Source organism: Dermacentor andersoni, chromosome 9 (genome assembly GCF_023375885.2).
Source record: "Dermacentor andersoni chromosome 9, qqDerAnde1_hic_scaffold, whole genome shotgun sequence".
Lineage (NCBI taxonomy): Eukaryota > Metazoa > Arthropoda > Arachnida > Ixodida > Ixodidae > Dermacentor > Dermacentor andersoni.
Genome location: NC_092822.1, coordinates 73850970 through 73870303, shown reverse-complemented (window position 1 = coordinate 73870303; position 19334 = coordinate 73850970). Strand labels below are relative to the sequence as shown.

Sequence of the window (19334 nt, the reverse complement as noted above, 5' to 3'; positions counted from 1 at the left end):
TTCTTTTTACCGCTATTTATCTATCACGCGCTTGTTTTCTTCCGTTCTCATAGATACGTAATTACGCCACACGCAGGTTATATTGTGTGCCTCGATGATAACTTTTACAATTGCGACTGCGCGATCGTCCCTTATTTCCCCGTGTCCTCTACGTGCTTCGTCACCGTCGCAGGTGCTGCTAGAACACCGCCCCCATCGCCCGTCGGCCCATAAAGCGGTGAAGGCGCTTTTGTGTTTCTTAAGTACGACGGGTTTGTGCGACCATCTGTGACTATTAACGCGATTTCTGTAAGACCACACGCGTCAGCGAACTCGCCGCGATTTCCTTCTTTCCTTCCCTCCTCTCTCTCCCTGTGATCTTTGTTTTCCCCTTTCCCATTCCCCGGTGTAGGGTAGCCAACCGGACGTTATTCTGGTTAACCTCCCTGCCTTCTACTTTTCTCTTTCCTCCCTTGTCACCGTCGCGGTCCTAACCACGCACGTTTCCCAGACGAGCGCTTGAGCTTCCCATACATGGCTTGTTATCGCCGGTAACAATAAGTCGCAACCCGTCCTCGTGCCAGGTCTTCGCTCGCGCATGCTACGCTGAAAAACCCGTCACTTGTCGCCTAAACCTGCTCTTGGTCGACTGCATGCGCTCGCGACGCTATTCCAGGTTGTGACGAAACACGGCGTCGTTCCGAAGCTTTCTTGACCACGCTTATCAATTCGAAGCAGCGCGCTCTGCTTCCTCAAGTCACTCGGAACATGGAGTTCCCTACAAGAATCGCCAGGGGGAACTCTGGGGCTGGTGTCTACGGGAGCTGCAAGCAAACCGGTTTGGCTACCATGGGAATGACGGTTAATGCGTGGGGCTACTTAGGCCTCGTCCTTCTGGCTCCTACGTTGATCGTTTCCAACGGAATATTGCGTTGTAAGTGCCATTAGTCACAGCGATTATGCATGTCCACCGAGTCTTATTGTATTCTGCGTACAAAAAAATTGGACGTCGAAATTAGAGCTAATAAGGGGCAGATAAAGCGAAGTAAACATTATTAACCGAGGGTCCCGTCGCAGTCTTTGACTTTCGGACCCTCGTCTGCATATTGTAGCTTACCAATTTATTGTATTTAAAGAATAATAAACTGAAACTGAAACAAAGCCACGTGAGACGTCTGAAGTCACAAGCACGAAGATGAGACAAATCCACGTACTATTCCCCTTGCATGGTGGCTGAACGATCGTAGTAATTTTAGCAGGAAACGGCGACTCGGAACGCTTTCTCGTTTTATGCTTTTGGCTTGGCATCGAAGCGTCGATTTCGGAAGGCATGATATAGCTACGCGAATTGTGTGGAGTAGTGCAGCTACCCGCCACGGTAGCTGTGCGGCTGCGGCGTTGCGCTGCTGAGCGCGAGGTCGCTGGTTCGATCCGGGCCACGGCGACCGCATTCTGATGGGGGCGAAGTGCGAACAGCGCTTGTGTATAATGTGCATTGGGTGAAATAACCCAAGGTGGTCAAAATTATTCCAGCGTCCCCCTTACGGCGTGGGTCATAATGAGATCGCGATCTTTAAACGTTAGAGCACCAGAATTTAATGTTAGAGGAGTAGTTACTTGCAAGCTGCCTCGTGTAAAGCTATGTACTTGAACTGTAAAAAAAAGAAAGCACATAAGGCAGCAAAAGTAACCTCTTCAAATAAGTGGTCGATTGACTGTACGCATGTAGGAAAAGTTAGATTGCAATAGAATACAGTAAAATACAATGCGCTCTGCGGAATAGATTTGATCTGGCTCCAGTCACATCCTGGCACCGAGTGCGGCAGTGGGGGCACATGGCTCAGTTTCCAGCATCCTGTCTACGATTGAGCAGCAATAGGCAATTTCTAAAACATGGCGCGTATGGCGCGTATTCGGCTCTGCAATGGCTTCTGGTGAATGCATTGAGCAAAAGCATGGCCTTCGTGATGTGCTTCTGTTACCCAGAGAAAGCCATCAATAGGACGTGGGTCTGGACACCACCTACGTATGACAGCCGTCCTAGCAACGTGTGTTGTTGAGCAAGTTGGTAGATATTCGAAATATATGAGCGAGCATGAGATTAATCGGTACTAATAAGGACACGGGGCAGCTGTTCACTTATTACACTGTTTTCTTACAAGAAATGATAACTCAAAAGTGGGCCACCCGTCCTGCCTCCTTCCTCGTTCGTGTTGTGTGTTTCCAGACCACCATTTACAGGACAAATCTCCTCAAGAAGCGCTGACAAGATGAGACAAACTTTTCTTTCGCTTTTTTTCTCATGTCAGCAGGCAGTAGGTGTCTTACTTGACGCAAACCCTTTCGATTCATGCATCAAACAGTGCTTCTGTAAAAAAAACAAGAACAATTTGGCTATACGTCCATGACGCTTGTGAAAACAAATGTGGGCCAATACGAAAGGTAACACCTAATCCGTAGCACAGGGGACAGCTGTGGGCTTGTCCTACATGTGCGCTTCTATCTTCGCTTCTGGGGCCAAATTCACACGCGTTTCCGCTCATGAGAGCTGTTTGGTCATTGGCTGGCCGCCTGCGCCAATGCAAAGTCCGGCATCACGGTCGGCCAGCATATGTTCTTACGAATTGTTGCGATGCAAGACCTTCAATCAGGCCAGTGAAGTCAGAACCGCGGTCACAGCTGTTTGCTGTATACATCTCGTACCGAGAGTTCTGCTCGTGAAATTTTCGCGCAGGAACACGAAAAGTTACCGGCGTTAAACGCAAGCACGGTGCCCCTTTTTCATCTAGCGGTGCACCACGCTCGCCGCGGTTGCCCTGCAGTGACCATGGCGCTCAGCTGTCGAGCACTAGGTCGCGGATTGTAATCCCGGCCGCGGTGGCAGCATTTCGGCGGGGGACGAAATGCCAGACCGCTTGTGTACCGCACATTCGACCCCAAGTGCTCAATATTGACGTGGAGTCTCCCATTACGGGCGGGGCTCGTAATCAGGTCGCGGGTCTGGCACGTGAAAATCCCGGCACTTTATGATCAGATCGCGGTTTTTGGCACCTGAAACCCCACGATTTAGGTTTCTCGGCACTCTGCGTAGTTTATGTGCTGAAATGCTAGCACATTCTAACGGCAAGTGTACTGGACACCTGGGAAAATACGAGTCAAAATATTTCTGCGTGTGTGAGAGAAAGAAGGAAGAGGGAGGGAGGAGGAGATGTCATCAGGCCTTCGTGTAATGTCAACAGGTTCTCATACAATGGCCAATTTCTGGGACTTTTGAGGTATTATGAACATATGTGCGAAAAAATGCGTTCATAGAGTTGTATGAGACGCGCTTCGCATCCACGACGAAAGCCTCTTGAACTTTTTGCAACGACTGCAACAGCCGCTCCTAAATGCATGGAAGCGAGAGGTGCACTACGGCAGAACACAATGTTCCAGATGTTTTAACCAGACAAGTTACGCCAGATGTTTTAACCATGGACAAGTTACGCCACATTTACGCTTCCACGTGACACACGCGCAGAGAAAGTTGGCCCTAACCTCGCCGTATACTGGAAAGTGGAGCCCTCCGAGTGATTCCTCCCTTTGGCGTCATTGAGCAGGTTTTCCAATAAATACGGGAGGTTATATGGCGCAGTACGAGTTGAAACTAGCACACGAGCTCAAAAATGAGGACGTAGTTATCCTGGTAAAGAGCAAATTTTTTCCACCTCGAGACAAGATGTGCGCAAGGAACAAGCAGGAAAGAACGCTTTGTCTTAATTTAGCTCTTTACCGAGATCTGCAGCAACCACTGAGCACGCTAACTTTAGTTTCTCGTAGCGTCTGGCGCTAAATTTTGTCCTTTGACGCATTAAGTTTCGTACGTGTCTCCTTGACCACTTTCTTTTTGTTTTGTCCTTATTTTGTTCCTTGTGTTCTGAATTCCGAAATGTTGGATTAGTTGCTATGGGTTTGTTTCTGGCGTAATGACACTGCAGAAAAAGCAATTTACGAAAATATAGAGATGGTAGAAAAGCAAAGCAAGCGCAGTTTCCCCCTTTCCGTCTCGTGCTTCATTTTTGTTTTCTGTGGCGCCATTACATAAAAAATTGTTCATTCCGTGTTTTGTGCCGTGCTGCAAAAAAAAAAAAAAAAAGACTAGGCAATTACAACAGTGTACCAACCAGCCCAAACGAGCACGCTGTGAATAGTCTCATTATTTTTTTTTCTTCTTCAAACGTAACAACATACCTCATCGTGGTGTCCCTTGAGCACCAGGAAGTGCGGGCTCTGCGGCAGGAACAGCGTCCCCAGCAGTTCCAGCAGGGCCGGCAACGCGGCGACCGCAAACATCAGCTGCCTTCGAGAAAATACCGGGCACGTCGCTACAGCACATATCTACCGTGTTTTCTTACACGTAACGGGGTGGTGCGCTGGTGTAGCGTACCACAGGCGCAAACGGTCACGTGCTCGAATCAAAAGACGTTCGTTCTTTCTGCTTCCACGTGGCCGCCTGGGTGTGCGTGGGCCAGTTTACAGCTGTTCAGCCAAAATAGGAACCACGGGCGATTAATTTATTCGACTAAACTGCCTCTTCTCTGTCTCTCCTGCCTATATGTTGCTTCGAGCGAGCTTGTCAATCTTGATAATAACCTCCTCGAAGCTCGTTTATCACTGAAATTCTGTTTGTGCGGGAAGTTGGCCTCGTTTCGACTTTCGGTCTTTTTTACTTTACTGTGGTTTCTGAACAATGCGAACGAAAATAACCTTTAGAGTAAAGAAAAAAAAAATATTTATGCGACGTCTGATTGAACCATACGAATACTGGAGAGCGCGCAGATTCATTTGTGCTCTGAAAATTAATTATGCGAAGACTATTCTGTTAAGCCTCAAGCGTGCTCCAGACAAGAAGTGTGTTGTAGCTGGAACAAAGCACAACTGAACCACTAATAACATAAAAATAATATGCCATGCACTTTCCCAACAAATACGTATATTGCTTGACACTGGCTGTACGACTGGCTGTACGACTGCACCAACCAGATTTTCGTTAAGTATATATAGTAGCTCTGCTCCGATGGATAGATGAGCGTCCAGGTGGTTGGTGCCACCAAACCCGTCACACCAGCGCTTACCACAGTTACTGTACAGCACACATAGAGAAGCGCTAATGCTTACGAGAGAGCCAGCTGACCAGAGAGGACAGATGCAATAGGCGCTTCGGAATTTCGGAGGACGTGTATTGGAACATTACTGTTCTTGGTTTCGGGTACAGCTGTAACTGCGACGAGGTGAACATCTCAGTACACGTGTGCTTGCGTAAAAACGTGTCCCTGGCGATATAATGACCACGAAAGTATTTATTTTCTCTCTCTCCCTCTCTCTTTATTTCTGTAGTCAAAAGTTGTGCAGCACCAACGTTTCCAAGACGTCGCTGTCGAAAACGTGGTCACGAGATGTCGCTGGCAACGCTGCTGATATTACTTCCGCCGTTCCGTATTTCGGTCAATACCGTACAGTGCCGCGTACAGTCCGCGCCGCAAAGTAACACCGTTAACTGCGAGGATCGATAGTGTACGAACCAGCCATTCTCGTAGGAGATGAAGGCGTAGTTGATCATGTAAGCGAACAAGAAACCGGCGGTGATGCCCACTTCGCTCAGGGACATGAGCAGGCCGCGATGGACCTGCGATCATTGGAAACATTGGCACCTTTATTCACCGCACGTAGGAAGATTGGGTCACTAATAACATTCAAATGGTCCCAGGTACCAATAAGCGATGCTTAAGCGTGTCACAGTTGAGGGAGAAAAAGACGTTCACGTCACTGGGTTCCATAACTCGATCACTAGGGGCAATTCGGGTGCTGCGTCTTTGGGGACCATATATAGTTCCTATATACGGTATCCAAAGAGAGCATATGCAGAAATGCTAGTACGTGGTAAAGTGGATGCAAAGGACAGGAAAAAGAAAAGGGGCAAGCAAAAACATAAAGAAAGAACATTTGTACGATAACACAGACGGTGTTAAAACTAGGTGCCCGTTGGCCAGAACTGCCCTTGCGCTAATAAAACACATTAATCAACACAAAAGGTTGCCTCGATTTTTTTTAGGCACTAGCATAATTGTCTGATGACAAAAACCTACAGCAACAATATCTGCAACGGGATAAGCAATGTGACTGCTGGAGAAAATCACCCGGTGACGACTCGGCACGTCGTAATGAATTGCCAAGGTACCCACCCAGCCAGAGCCGCGGGGAACGTCCATGTTCCAGAAGCTTATGGGGTCGAAGTTTGTGGGAAGCGTTAAATGGTAAGCGGTCGAGATTAAGCGAGAGACGTTTACAGTATCGAAAAAAAAAAAACTAGTTGCAAGGACATGGAGCTGGAGTCGTTAGATGGATAGGCAATTTTGCCGTATAATATAGAGATATGAAAAATGCTGTACTGCAATAGGAAGCTGCTCTTTTCATTCTCGCCTTATTTATGACAAGCTTTTCTTATCAGCCGTGCATGACAAATTCAGTGCGCGCAGACTAGTCTACACGCGTGAAATAGTTACTATTCGTCGCCCATGTCTGTCTTCGCGCGTATGTTACCAAGTTGTAATAAATTGATATTTATCTGCTGGACCCCATTAGCCAATGGATAGGGATCCAGATGCACAATCAACAATTTCGTATTTAATAAGTAGAGGTGTACGAATGTTCAAAATTTGGAACACGACAGAATTCAATCCGACAATTCGCTATTCGAAATTGTCAAGTATTAGCTTTTGTTAAAATATAGAAATGGCGTCTCGAGTCAGAAGGTCGATGCAGATGAGGACTGCTGTTGTGCGCGATTCTGCTGCAGGAGAGACGATAACAGCCATCAGGTAACAAAAAGGCTTGTCGACCAAAGTCGACGTGAAAGAAGACAAGGTCGACGAACATGGTATGCGTATATATATGTACTGAAGTTGGAGAAGCGGACGGGGGGGGGGGGGGGGGTCATTAAAGATGATGCAATCACATAATTTCATGATATTTTCATGAGCTATTTTATGCGCCTTTTTTTTCCTTTTTTTTTTCGTGCATGCTCGTCGACGTTGTCTTCTTTCGTGTCGACTTTGGTTGACACGCCCTTCTTTCCTTTCCTTTCCTTTTTTTTTTTTACTAAGAGACCACGTGGGCTCGTCTCGAATATTCTTATTCGATTCGGAAAGTTCGCTGTTGACGCAATCTCGATAAATAAATTAATAAAAAAAAGAGAGTACGATAAATAGAAATACGATGACGCGATGATGACGAGTAAGAAGTTTTCCTTTAGGCTGCGTCCAGTACAAGCGGTATACTTACGGCTGGCGATATCTCCGCGATGTACGTGCACTGTGCCGTGGTTGACAGCGAGTAGGCGAAGCCCGTGACGAACCGGGCCGTCACGAACATGGCGAGACTCGTGCTCAGGCTCTGCAGCGCCGACCCGCCCAAGAAGAGGGCGGTGGCCAACAGGAGCGCCCTCTTGCGGCCCAGTTTGTCGACCAGGACACCTTGAATTGAATGGGGTCGCGCGATTAGGCACCCGCATTGGCGTTCACGTCGAACGAGGACGTAGTCGAAAGCTACAAAAAATGGGAAGCGTAATGACAACCAACTAAAGTGGAATTAGTCATAACTAACTTACCCAATTCCCAATCCGGAGTCTCGTCCCAGTACGAGACATAATTAGATGAGATCATGGAACTTGCAAGGATAGGCGGTGTCTAAAACATGGCGTCTTTGACGTGTTTCTGGCTTCCGAATCACTTTTCCGGTGCATGCAGTCAGCAAAAGAGTGGCCATTTCCATCTGTTTCTGATATCCAGAGAGATAACCGTCGTTTGGACGTGGATTTGGACGCCAGCTATTAGATGGCTCCATTTGAAGTAGGAGAATGGTATTGGAAAATTAGTACGGCCTCCGAGATGCCGGCGGTGCGACCGGGCTCTCGGAGATGCAATAGAAGCTGCCGTGGTGGCTCAGTGGAAATTACGTTCTGCTGCTGAGGGCAAGATCGCAGGTTCGACTGCTGACAGCAGTGGCAACAATTTCACGAGGGTCGTATGCGAGAACGTTCGTGTACCGTGACTTTGGTGCGCGCTAAAGAACCCGAGATCGCCAAAATTATGTAGGAGCTTTTCAGTGTGGCGTATTTCATAGCCTCTGTGTTCCTTTGGGTCGCTAGTCCTCCCCATCGGTGTAATCCAGGGCAGAAGGAGCAACGGAAGGGGTCTCACAATGGGTATTTTATTTACTTATTCACTCATGCTTAGTCCTCTGTGAAGCAGCTTAGAGATGAATCGTATGTGTACTTTGCTCTGATCTTAGTGCGTGCTTCGGGAGCACTGTACTGTCAGGGCTTTTCATAGCCGGTCGCCGTCCCTTACTATCGCTGTAGTCCTTTAGAGGGCTGCTAATTGACTAAGGATTCCAGTGATTACAAAACAGAGCCAGACGTAGTAATTGTTCTGGTAATTATCAGAACGTGGTCATAGTTCGACGTGGTATGTTTTCTTTCTTAACTCGTTTGGATAATAAGGTACCACACTTCACCTCCGTGATAAGAAGTTATAAGTGGACATGCGACGCCGGGAAGGATGTCGCAACCTCGCCAGTGCGAGTGAAGTAGTGCGTGTGGTGGCACTGGAGGTCACGCCACCAATTTCGGCGATAGTATCACCTTTTCTACAGCGAAACCTATTGTGCGTTAACTTGTGTGGTCGTTGTGATACCCACCTGTGTGCGTCGTTGTAACGCCAGAATTCTTTGCCGGAATACTAAAAGGAATTCTCGAAGTGCCCCGCGAGGTGTAGAACTCCGCTTTCCGGCAACAAAGTCAGAGGCGTTGCTTCTTTTGCACCGTTATTAAGCGAATGAGCTTGCATTTTTACGTACGGTGACGCACAAGTCACTGGTAACATCGTACTCTGGCGGTAAATTCTGAACCTACGCTCACGTTTCCCATTGACTCGTTAAAAAAATCGTTGATGCTCGCTGGACTCGGACCTTCTCTAATCAGTCTTATCATACGAGCAGCCGTTAGGACGACGATAATGTGTCACATTGAGTGAATCTATATTTGTGGATTGCACATATGGGTTTATTGACCGATTTACTGGTTCATTATTCTGGATTTTGACGTCTTGAAGCGACGCCTGGGCCACGGGGGAGGTGGTATAGTAGAGGACCCCGCATTAGTTCGAGCCATGCGTGGGCTTCTTTAACGGGCAGCACATGAGCCTAACCAAGGGAACCTTATTTCGTCACTTCTTTTTAATTTTTTTTTTTTACATTTCGCATCCGCTCGAAGAATGCGACAGAAGCTGAAGTCGTGGCAGCACCGTTTCCCAAGGCCGTTGACCGAAGCACTCGCCACACCAGTCAAGCCTCTGCGGAGCCCAGATTGGAGCAGCCCGCGCGGTCAGTCCCACCCAGGCAGACTTTCTGTTACTTCCGCGGGGCGGGGTATAGGTAATCGTTTAGCAGCAGTACACTCACCTCCGAAAAATGACGTCACGAACGCGCTGAAGAACACGCTTCCGACCACCAGCTGCTGGACGTCGCAGGAAAGGTCGAAGACCTCCCTGACTTGCAGCAGTGCACCGGCTATTATCCCTGCGAAGGAGAGGAGACCAAACCACTGTAAAATGAGAGCAACATATCTCGGAGATGCAGCCCAAAAGCCACACATAGGCTTGACAAAGTACTGTGCCACGGGGTACAAGGCAGGTTGGGAGGCAAACAGCACTGACTGTATATAAATATAGAGACCATGCAGCACCTAGATGGATGGATGGATGGATGGATGTTATGAGCGTCCCCTTTGGAACGGGGCGTTGGGTTGCGCCACCAAGCTCTTGCTATTATACTGCCTAATGTCCTATGAACTCCCACGACCAAATTTTCTGATACCCTATATTGCGAACTTTGCTTTTGTACGTCTCCGTCTTTTGTCGTTTCCCTACTTTTCTTACACCAATCTTCCAAACGCCTCTACAGGGGGCGCCGCGGCACGCCCTCTGGTGGCACCGCCAAGGCAAGTTTTCTACCGCGCTTTCTCCCGTTCGCACTCGCGACTATTGCGTTTACGATCGAAGGGTCACCACATTAATAAGTATCAACGTGTCTGACTTATTAAAACGCAACTGCGCTAATTATCAGCGTACATCTCGCGAAAGTTCGCAAAAATGCTTTGTTAGCAGCGCGTGCGATGCTTTTGCTCGCCGTCGTCAGCTACAACTGGTACGTGAGGCACCTCCACAGCATGCCGCCAGGGCCGCGCCACCATCTCGTTGCCCAGTACCCATATGCATGCGCACCTACAAGTGTACCGGTGAACAACAGGGAATTGTAAATTGGGTTTCCCGTGTTTCGGCATAAGGGCATAAAATTCACCCAACATACAACACTCACTGCACCAACCAAGATGTAGGCAAATACGCAATAATTTATTTTTATTATTCATATCATTTTTATTAGTCATATCATAAGAAGCCAACAAACACTGACGCCAAGGACAACATAGGGGAAATTACTTGTGCCTAATAAATGAAATAAAGAAACAAGGCGGCCGCATACCGACAGGTGCGGAATGCAAATACGCTCGCGTGCCTTGCATTGGGTGGACGTTAAAAAAAAGAGAAAAGAAACGTAGGTACGACATACTTAACCCGGCATTTCCATACAGCGTCTCTCAACGCCCATTCGATCTGCCACTTGGGAAGGTTATAAACCGCTGACAATTCAATTTAATCATCGCGCAGATTCCCCAGCAGGTCCGAACAGCATCTTACGAATGTTCTCCGCCTGCCCGGAACGTGCGTAAGTGTCATCCCCGCGGTTCCTGCCACGCGCCGTCAAGCAATGCGGACGTTCGTCGTACGCAGTAATACATACGCACAGGCGACAACCTTCGGGGAGCGCCGGTCATGCCGGAAGAGCGGAGACGAAGCGATTTCGAGGTCGCGTGAGTCGAGTGATTGCGCACTGCACGTGGTTTAATATCGGTGCCCACCGCGCGCGAATGCTTGTCATAACGTGCCCCGCCCCCCTCCCCCTCTCGAAGGAGAGTGCGCGCCTGTACTCCGAGCAAACATGTTCGATAACAGCGGTTGTCAAGACGCACGACTTCATAATCGTGCCCGTCTCAATGCGAATCGCGGCGCGTATGAGCTGCACACGCATACGCGCGCGCAACTTGTTATTGTTTCTCGCCGCCGGCAAGGAAAAAACACAAAATACCACGAGGAAAGTTAATGCTTCCGGAAGCACGCGGCCCCACAAACTTAAGTGGCTGTGTACGAAGGCAGCTATGCAAACATCTTCGACAGCAATCTGTCCGTCCGAGCGAAAGCTAAAAGCCGAGGGGAATACTTGGGGGGAGTGGAGGCGTGGGGGGGGGGGGGGGTGTTCTCCTTACACTATTTCAAGAGCCGTATGAGCCTTGCATCGTTTCGAAACGTGCGCGGTTATCTCCTGGGCAGGTAGGTGTGTGCGCGTGTGCTATTATCACGTCCCGGCGACGAGCTCGGACGCTCTCTAACAAGCCCGAACTTGACCGAGGCCGTGAACGGGTGCACGTAAGCCCGGGCGTCACGCGGACGGCCCTGTTTGTCGTTGCGCGGGCAAATCCCTACGATTATCATGCTCAGCGCCACTATACGATTTGAAGTGGTCTCGTGCATCGCTGCTTCCGTATATCTGAGACCTAAGTGCTTTTTTTTTCCTCTCTTCTTTTTTTTTTTCTTTTTTCTTTTGCGCGCGCTTGTGTGTTACTGCCAAGGTCCGCGTATCGTGGAATCACTTACCCGGGAGAGAGGTGCATAAGTCGTACTAGTTAACTTTCTACTACGATATTACGAGTCAATTTACCGGGATGCAAACAATGGACCAATTGCACAAGAATATTCCGCACGTGGGTGGGGGATGTATTTTCCAATCGAAGGTCCTAATCGGGACGTCCCGAGATTTTCTAAGAACCGCAATGAGTCGCCGTAGATTGGTGACAACGCTGTTGTTTTTGTTTTGTCTTTTTTACCTTGACGCAGCGTGAGCTGCTAACCATTTCCCTTAACCATTAATTTTCCCTTCATTAAGCTACTAACCTGTCGTCAAGGGTGCTCCTTCTAGGCGTTGTTAACGCTACCTCGTGAAACGCAAGAGCCCAACTCAGCTGGCCGAGAAGCGGTCGGACATCACCGATGTATCATGCACCGTCCGGGGATGTTTTCACAAGCGGCTTTTGTAGTTGGGCAGCAGCGCGGGAGAGTCTGCAGAAGTCTACTAAGCACGGAGAAATTCAGCAGGGTCTTCGTTCGGAGCCGCTGGGGTTGCTGTTAGACGGACGGCGAATGTTCTGTCATTATACTACAGCCTGGGTCGCTGTCACTACAGCCATCGGGGTGGGTATTATCGCCGACTTTGCCTATGTACGACTTCGCAGGCGCGTTTCTCGAAGAAAAAGTAATTGTGTAACCTATAGTTGCGTCACGTTACGTTGTCGGAGGCTTCGCAGCGTTCAAGTATGTATAAAACCAACACCGGACGCTGCGGGACGTCCGATAACCGCCCCTGCCTGTGGGACACCTTTTGACATTGCACAATAGTATGCTGTGTGGGTTCCGGTACATTGCTGTGGGCGAGGTGCAATCGGCGCATTCAGTTGACGCAAGATTACAGCGAAATCACTGTAGACGTAGTTGCAAATTCAATGCAGCCAGTGGGTTTTCGGCAAACATTTTTTTTTGCAATTAGAACACTCGTGCTATAGGCGTTACTCCAGACGAGGAATTATCACATCGTTCGTGAATAAATAAAAGTGGGCAAAAAAAAAAAAAAAGAAAACGACATATCAAACTAAAATGAGGACAAGGAAGACGACAAGATGAGCGCTGGCTTGCAACTAGTTGTTCATTCCGGAAGGTCCGCAAATAAATGCTACCTTGCCATTCAGACGAGAGCAATGGTTACTCGTCGTAACACGTGGGATTCCAAGTATCTACTAAGCATGATTATAGAAAAACACTTTCATACCACTTTCATTATGGACACTTTCATACCATCTACCAGTCACGATTACTAAACAAATTCATGCAAATTACTAATGATGATTAATAGACACTGGTAGACCACTTTCATTAATCACACGTCAGATGACAATTAACCATTGCACCTGCGCCTGACTGAATGGAAATACGATTTATTTGCGCGTCTTCCGGAATTAAAAGAAACAACTATATAGTTGTAAGTAAGCGCTCGTCCCGTCGTCTTCACTGTCTCCATTCTGTCATTGTGCTGTCATTTTTGTTTCTATTCATATCCGTTTAGCAACTCGCCTAACAGCTTACTTTGTAAGAACACATCGATCATTTCCCACTGCACAGTTACAACGGGGAGAAAGACGTGTTACAACGTCGCGTTGTTTGCCACGATCGGTGCCGATGTGCAGACGACGAGGGTGCGCGAATCGGGAGGATGGAAACAACTCCAGGTTCGGTCCTGTTCTGCACGCGGTTCTGTTTCCCAGATAACGCGTGCTGTCCCCTGTGCGCGCTCTCGTCGCGGAGACCACGTGGTCTGTGCTATTCGCAGGGCCTTGCTGCCTCGAACGCTAACTTGCGGCGTCGGCACTGATATGGTGGCAAAGAGCAGACTGTGGCGCCGGGTCAGTTCTAACCGGCGCATAGCGATGTTCTTGATGACTCCGCCATGACTCCGCAGCATAAGCCCATGTGGGCGCCCGAGCAGAAACTGCGTTCGAGATTTGCTGCTCTCTTTCTCGCCTCGGGATTAATGCTCGAAAGCTGACAAAAAAGAAAAGAAGCCGAGGAGATATCAGTGGGCTAGTTGCTTATCCCTTATTGATGTAAAGGCAGCGCACTTGTGGTATACAAGGACGACCACCGAGGCACACCAGCACGAGCTCTTAATGCCGAACAAAGCCTCACGGAACACAGCCTGAGGCGGCACTCTGCGCTCGAGTTTGCCTGCCATGGGGTTTTTCCAAAGTGCTCTGCCTTTACGACGTTAATGAGAAAGAAAGACCGTTATCTCTCGATTATTCAAAACACGAGTCACAATCTGTGGCAGACACGACCACATGAAGCCAACCCACAACGGAGCCAAGGAAAGCGCACGGGAAATTATTCACTGTTTTGATTCAAGCGTAGAAATGACGCGCGAATAGGCAACGACAGTGGGCGGGAAAACAACTTGTCGCCGCAGGGAGTCGAATTTGTTTTTTCGTCCACTTTTGTTTCCCACTTATCTTCTCATTTGTACACTTCAATCAAAACAACCAATAATTTCCCCTATGCTTTCCTTGGCTCGATTATTTGTTGGCTTCGTATGCTTGTAACAAAAGCTGGTCCGTCGACTTTGCCCTTCGTCTCGTTCAATCTATGGCACAACTACTTCTTTTTTTGTAACTTGCCTTAAACGTTATTCTCGCGCTAGTTGCGCTAATTGTACCAGGAAGTTCTTGTGCGAAAGGAGCTCAGCGGGAATCGCCGCCACTTTTGTACATAACGAAGTCGGCTTCATAGACGAGACGTTTAACTACTTGTGTATCATGCAAAGGGCGAGATCCATCGCGTTGTTGCGCTTAATTGCGGCCACAAACAAATATGCTCGTTGCACCGCGTTAAGTGCCTCAGTCCTCGCCTTCTGTACGGCGGAGTGCGCCATCATATATTAAGGGACTCCCGGATACCTGGCTAACCTCTGCGATATTTCAGATGCCTTTTTCTCGTTAGGCTCAAAATCAACACTAAAGGAAAACGCTGAATGGGTTCAGATTAATCAGTCCTCATCGAAAGACTCTTCTTTCGTTGATTTCGTGGTGGCAGGCTGATTATCAGAAGAGCAAATCGCAGTAAAAGCTTAATTCTTGAATTTCGAGACTAAACTTGTGGGCCAGGTATACGCCAGCGTGACGTCACGGATCGCAAAACATCTTTAAATCTTTCTTTTTTTGCATTTCGGCAGTTGTTGTTCGGTAGGGGTTCCTGAAACTTCCAAAGTCCAGTCTTTGGCTGTCTTAGAATACGGCGCAGTTCATTTTTACCGACACTAATTTAAATGGGCCCGAGCAGGCGGCGTCAAAATCATGACGCCGTCTGCTGGTATGGGAATTTCAAGCCGGCATTGACACCTGCTTTTCTTTTTGCGTCGTTTCTGGCGCACCAGGGCTCTTCTCGCGGTAATAGTGGCTCTATTGCTAATGTGTAAGGTTAATTTACAAGCACAACTAAGATTATCTTTTTTTTTATATTTAGTGATCCCTTAACAGATTTAGCAACAACAAAAAGAGCCTCTCTGCAGCAGACGGCACATTTTCGTCTCTTCAGTTCCTTTGCTTGAAGAAGCACACAGCACTTGCACGACAGATTTGCATTATGCAATTATAGGCACGCAGCGACGTTACCTGTGTGCTAAGTAAGGTTGTGTCATTGAAAGGCCGGTGAATGCTCCTGCTATTTCAATTTTTTATATTATTGATAATCCGCGGAGACAAGAAATTGGCCACATCGCGATTGCGCATTTGCCGCCACGTGTGCGCTGAAATAATTTCTTGGAGTTACTGTGCTGGTAGCTGCGCACGCTAATTGACGAATTCGCGCGTTCTGCCTACGCCCACAGTGACAAACACCTGGCTCCTCTGTCGTCGCACTCGATGCATCGGTGCGGGACTTCTCGCGATGATGTGAAAACGATGGCGTCGGCTTCGCTTCGTTTGCCATAATTATTTCGCTTATGCAACAGCTGGACATTGTAGGCATGCCGGCGACGCTGCCAACTTCCAGTTACCCGAAACATTAGTTACATTCATCGTATAACCATGGTCGCTGGGCATCACTGTTATATTGCTGTGATTTACCGGACACTGCGTCACACAGGGAAAGTAAAAAAAAAACGACGAAAGAAAATGAAAAGGCCCCGTAGAGGCCTACACCTAAATTTCAAGCCAAGCAAACATACTTCACGATATCACATGCAGCACCAATGAGAAAACCAAATTTAAAGATATGCACGTGCGGAAGGGAGTCATCTGTGGAGTCCGCCGCTTCGTCAACGTTCTCGCTTTTATTGATCCCGTCCTAAAATCAAAACTTTCAACATCAGCTTTCTCGTCACTTCGGGACATTGTATCATTGGCTTCATCTCAGCGCAGCATTCGCCGATTACTATACGTATGCCGTCTTGGATTGACCACAAACGCCTTACTGTGATAACTGTGGTGCGTTAGAAGCCAGGAAACACACTGGAATGTCCGACTTACAGACGAAATGACTTGTTATTTCAGTAGAGTGAGCCTCTGTTTCCCAAGGACTAGAGCTACCGAACACTCTACGTTCTAGGCTTTATCCTTCAATGTGGCGGTCAAGCTTTAATTTTCTCATGTCATTCCTTCAAGACGTTTGTTTAAATTGCGAATTCCTAGCTCACGTAAATCAATACCATCACTTTTGTCTCACCTTCGCATACCATGATCGCATATTCTCCTATCTTTTCCCTTTCCCGCCCTCTTCCTCCTCCTAGGGAGTTTCTGGACCCGATCTCCTTCTTTATGCAGAGTAGCGTGTGGGCTATACCAGAGTCCTTCAAAACACTCTGGCTATACCCATACGACGGCAGAATTCCCAGCATTTCATCAAACAACTTTCGCTCTCTTTGTCGTTTCCAGCATTTCCAAAACAATAAGTAACAAAGCAAAGCAAATCATGCCAATTAAGGACTGCACTTTCGGTGGCCGGACTCACCGGAATCGTAGCCGAAGAGGATGCCTCCCAGGGAGGCGATGCTAGCCGCCAGGAGGACGGGAAGGAAGCTCGCGTCATTGGCTTTGGCTCCGGCCGGGGACTGACGTGTGGCTCCCGGCTGGTTTGAAGCAGCAGCTTGCTCTTGGTTGGCATGCTGCTCTTTCTCGCTGTTGCCGGGCAGCTTCGGTGGCAGATCGCAGCACACGGACTGGGCCTTCGGAGTTGCCGCTGTAGCGAGAGAGAAAAGAAATACAATCAAACATCGTTGTAACGAAACGGGATGTACAGGAATAATGAACGTAACGAAGTAAGTCAAAGTACCCTTGGAATCCCAGCAGAGATTCAAAGTGGAGTACGTGGAATAATCGGTACAACGAAGTAATGAATATAACGAAGTAATTTTAGCGCCCCCTTCAACTTCGTTATGACGAAGTTTTACAAAGGTAGGCGCGAAACTGAAAACGCATAAGCAGTGAGTGCATTAATAAACAAATTTATTTGTGCCTGCGTAGACCAGTATAATTTTTATTATGGAGGAAGGAAAGAACTGGGAGGGCGCATTACGCAACACTATTGAAGCCATGCGAGTCGGGCCAACACGTGATCGATGCCTCAGAGTGCCAAGTAGGTTTCTAGCGCTCCCGTTTGCAGGTAGAAAAGCAACACAAGTGCGCATTGATTAAAAACTAGCGGAAACAAACATTATAGGTCAATGCGCCGAGTCTCAGAGGTCATGTGCTGGACCGACTTTTCGAGGGGAAAAAAGCCAAGAGAATGGTTTCACGGAAAGTTGGCTTGCCAAGGGTAGCTGTATGACGTACGTAATGCCCCATTCTAAGTTATATTTTTCCTCCATGATTTCAACAAACACAGGAAACCGTCCTGGGATGTAACAAAGCTGTGACTGAAAAGGGCTTCGCTCTATTAGTAGTGAAACTTTTCACTGCAACTGTGGGGCGTTATTTTTTTTCCGCTGAAGTAACGGTAACTTTTGTTCAATACAGACTGTCTTCTATTCATGGGCGAAGTCAGCTTGAGTCGAATCCTATTTGAATTAATGTGCATGGTTTTGTTCGTCCAAGTCAGCTGCGGAAGAGACCTCAGACAAGAAGCTCAATGGAAGTAGCTTGATGACATCTTCGGTTCAGATAGCAAGCACAAACAGACATTATAAAGTGGCGGCACGAATGCATTATTTATATTAGCCCCCTCTCCCTCCCTTCCTTCCTTCCTTCCTTCCTTCCTTCCTTCCTTCCTTCCTTCCTTCCTTCCTTCCTTCCTTCCTTCCTTGCTTCCTTCCTTCCTTCCTTCCCCCATGCAGGGACAAAATATTTCAGTTATAAGGCACATGACATATTACAACAAATATTTTGGAGATGAATTAATGACAAAATCACACGCGAGAAAATCGATAACAAATATTTGGATATTAGAAAACAGTATTATTGAATACTTTTAATAAAATGTACCTTAAAGGTAGTGGGAGGCAAAGTATAAACCATACCCGTAACCACATCCATACATAGGGGGTTGGGGGGGCAGCGTTTTTTTTTTCGGTGTTTGTGCGAATGCATGCATGCGTGTGTGCGTGTTTTCCTGCGCTCATGGATGCCAAAGAAAACTAAGCCCATTTAGATCGGCGGCGTAAAAAACTGCCGCCGAAGGTCCCGCTGCTGGGGCCAGTATTTCCGGACGATCACTTTCGTCGATATACTATTACTTTCGCATGACGTAGTACACGGTGCGTTGGATGATTCGAGTGGTTTTGCTCAACCAGCCAAACAGCCTGCATTGAAAGATATCTCCGAAAGTGACCGTTGATGAGTACGTCTCCTGCTCCTTAATTTGAACGCCCGCGCCAAAGACGAATGAGTTGACGTAATCACCACGTGACCTGCCCCTATGCCACCTTTAGATGTCCTTTAGAAAATCTTCATTTAGCTGCGCATAAGAAGCGTACTGCTTGGCGGCTGCAGCTGTTCCTGCTTACGCGAGTCGCTCAGCGCTCAGGAATGATACCAGATACGGTATCACTCATAGTTTCGGTATCATTCATATATCCATAGTTTCGGGGGTGAGAGCGGGTGAGGGCGGTGGCAGCCTCAGCAGTTGCACACAGAGAAAGCGACGCGGGCGGCTAGCAGTGGCGGGATATAGCGGCCATTCTGTGCGAAACAGCATTGCTGACGTCACATAGGAGAGGTTCCACAGTCCACAAGAGGTGGCGCCACTCCGAGTTTCCAAATTCATCGTACTCTCGGTTATAAAATGCCCTTTTTTATTACGAATGATGAATTCGTTATTACAGAAGCCTAATTTTTCAATTGATATTTCATACTTGAATTGACTCGTATTTCGCTTTAATGTCCATTTAAGCTGTTCCCAAGAGGCTTGGTAGACCGCGCCACCTATAATGGAAGCTGCAATGCTTCCGCTCCATATTGCGCACGGGATAACTGACGCTATTTCGGTTGACGATAGTGATTTTGGTGGTGGTGGTTATGCCGGTGATGATGATGGTGACAATGCCGGTGACGGCGGTGGCTTCAAAGACGGTGACATGCTCTGCGTATGTGCCAGCTGGTCATTCTAAGG

General features: G+C 47.9%; 1 protein-coding gene across 2 annotated transcripts in view; it reads right to left on the bottom strand.

Annotated features, from left to right (window-relative positions):
* Window positions 1-19334, bottom strand: part of LOC126528239 (solute carrier family 2, facilitated glucose transporter member 10-like) — an 84963-nt gene that overhangs the window by 11797 nt on the left and 53832 nt on the right. For both annotated transcript variants that reach the window (XM_055069216.2, XM_050176124.3), the window contains exons 2-6: window positions 16740-16967; window positions 9478-9594; window positions 7300-7490; window positions 5541-5644; window positions 4210-4318 (exon numbers count right to left, since the gene is read on the bottom strand). In XM_055069216.2, coding sequence (XP_054925191.1) covers window positions 4210-4318; window positions 5541-5644; window positions 7300-7490; window positions 9478-9594; window positions 16740-16967 — 749 coding nt within the window. The remainder of the gene's footprint in view (window positions 1-4209; window positions 4319-5540; window positions 5645-7299; window positions 7491-9477; window positions 9595-16739; window positions 16968-19334) is intronic.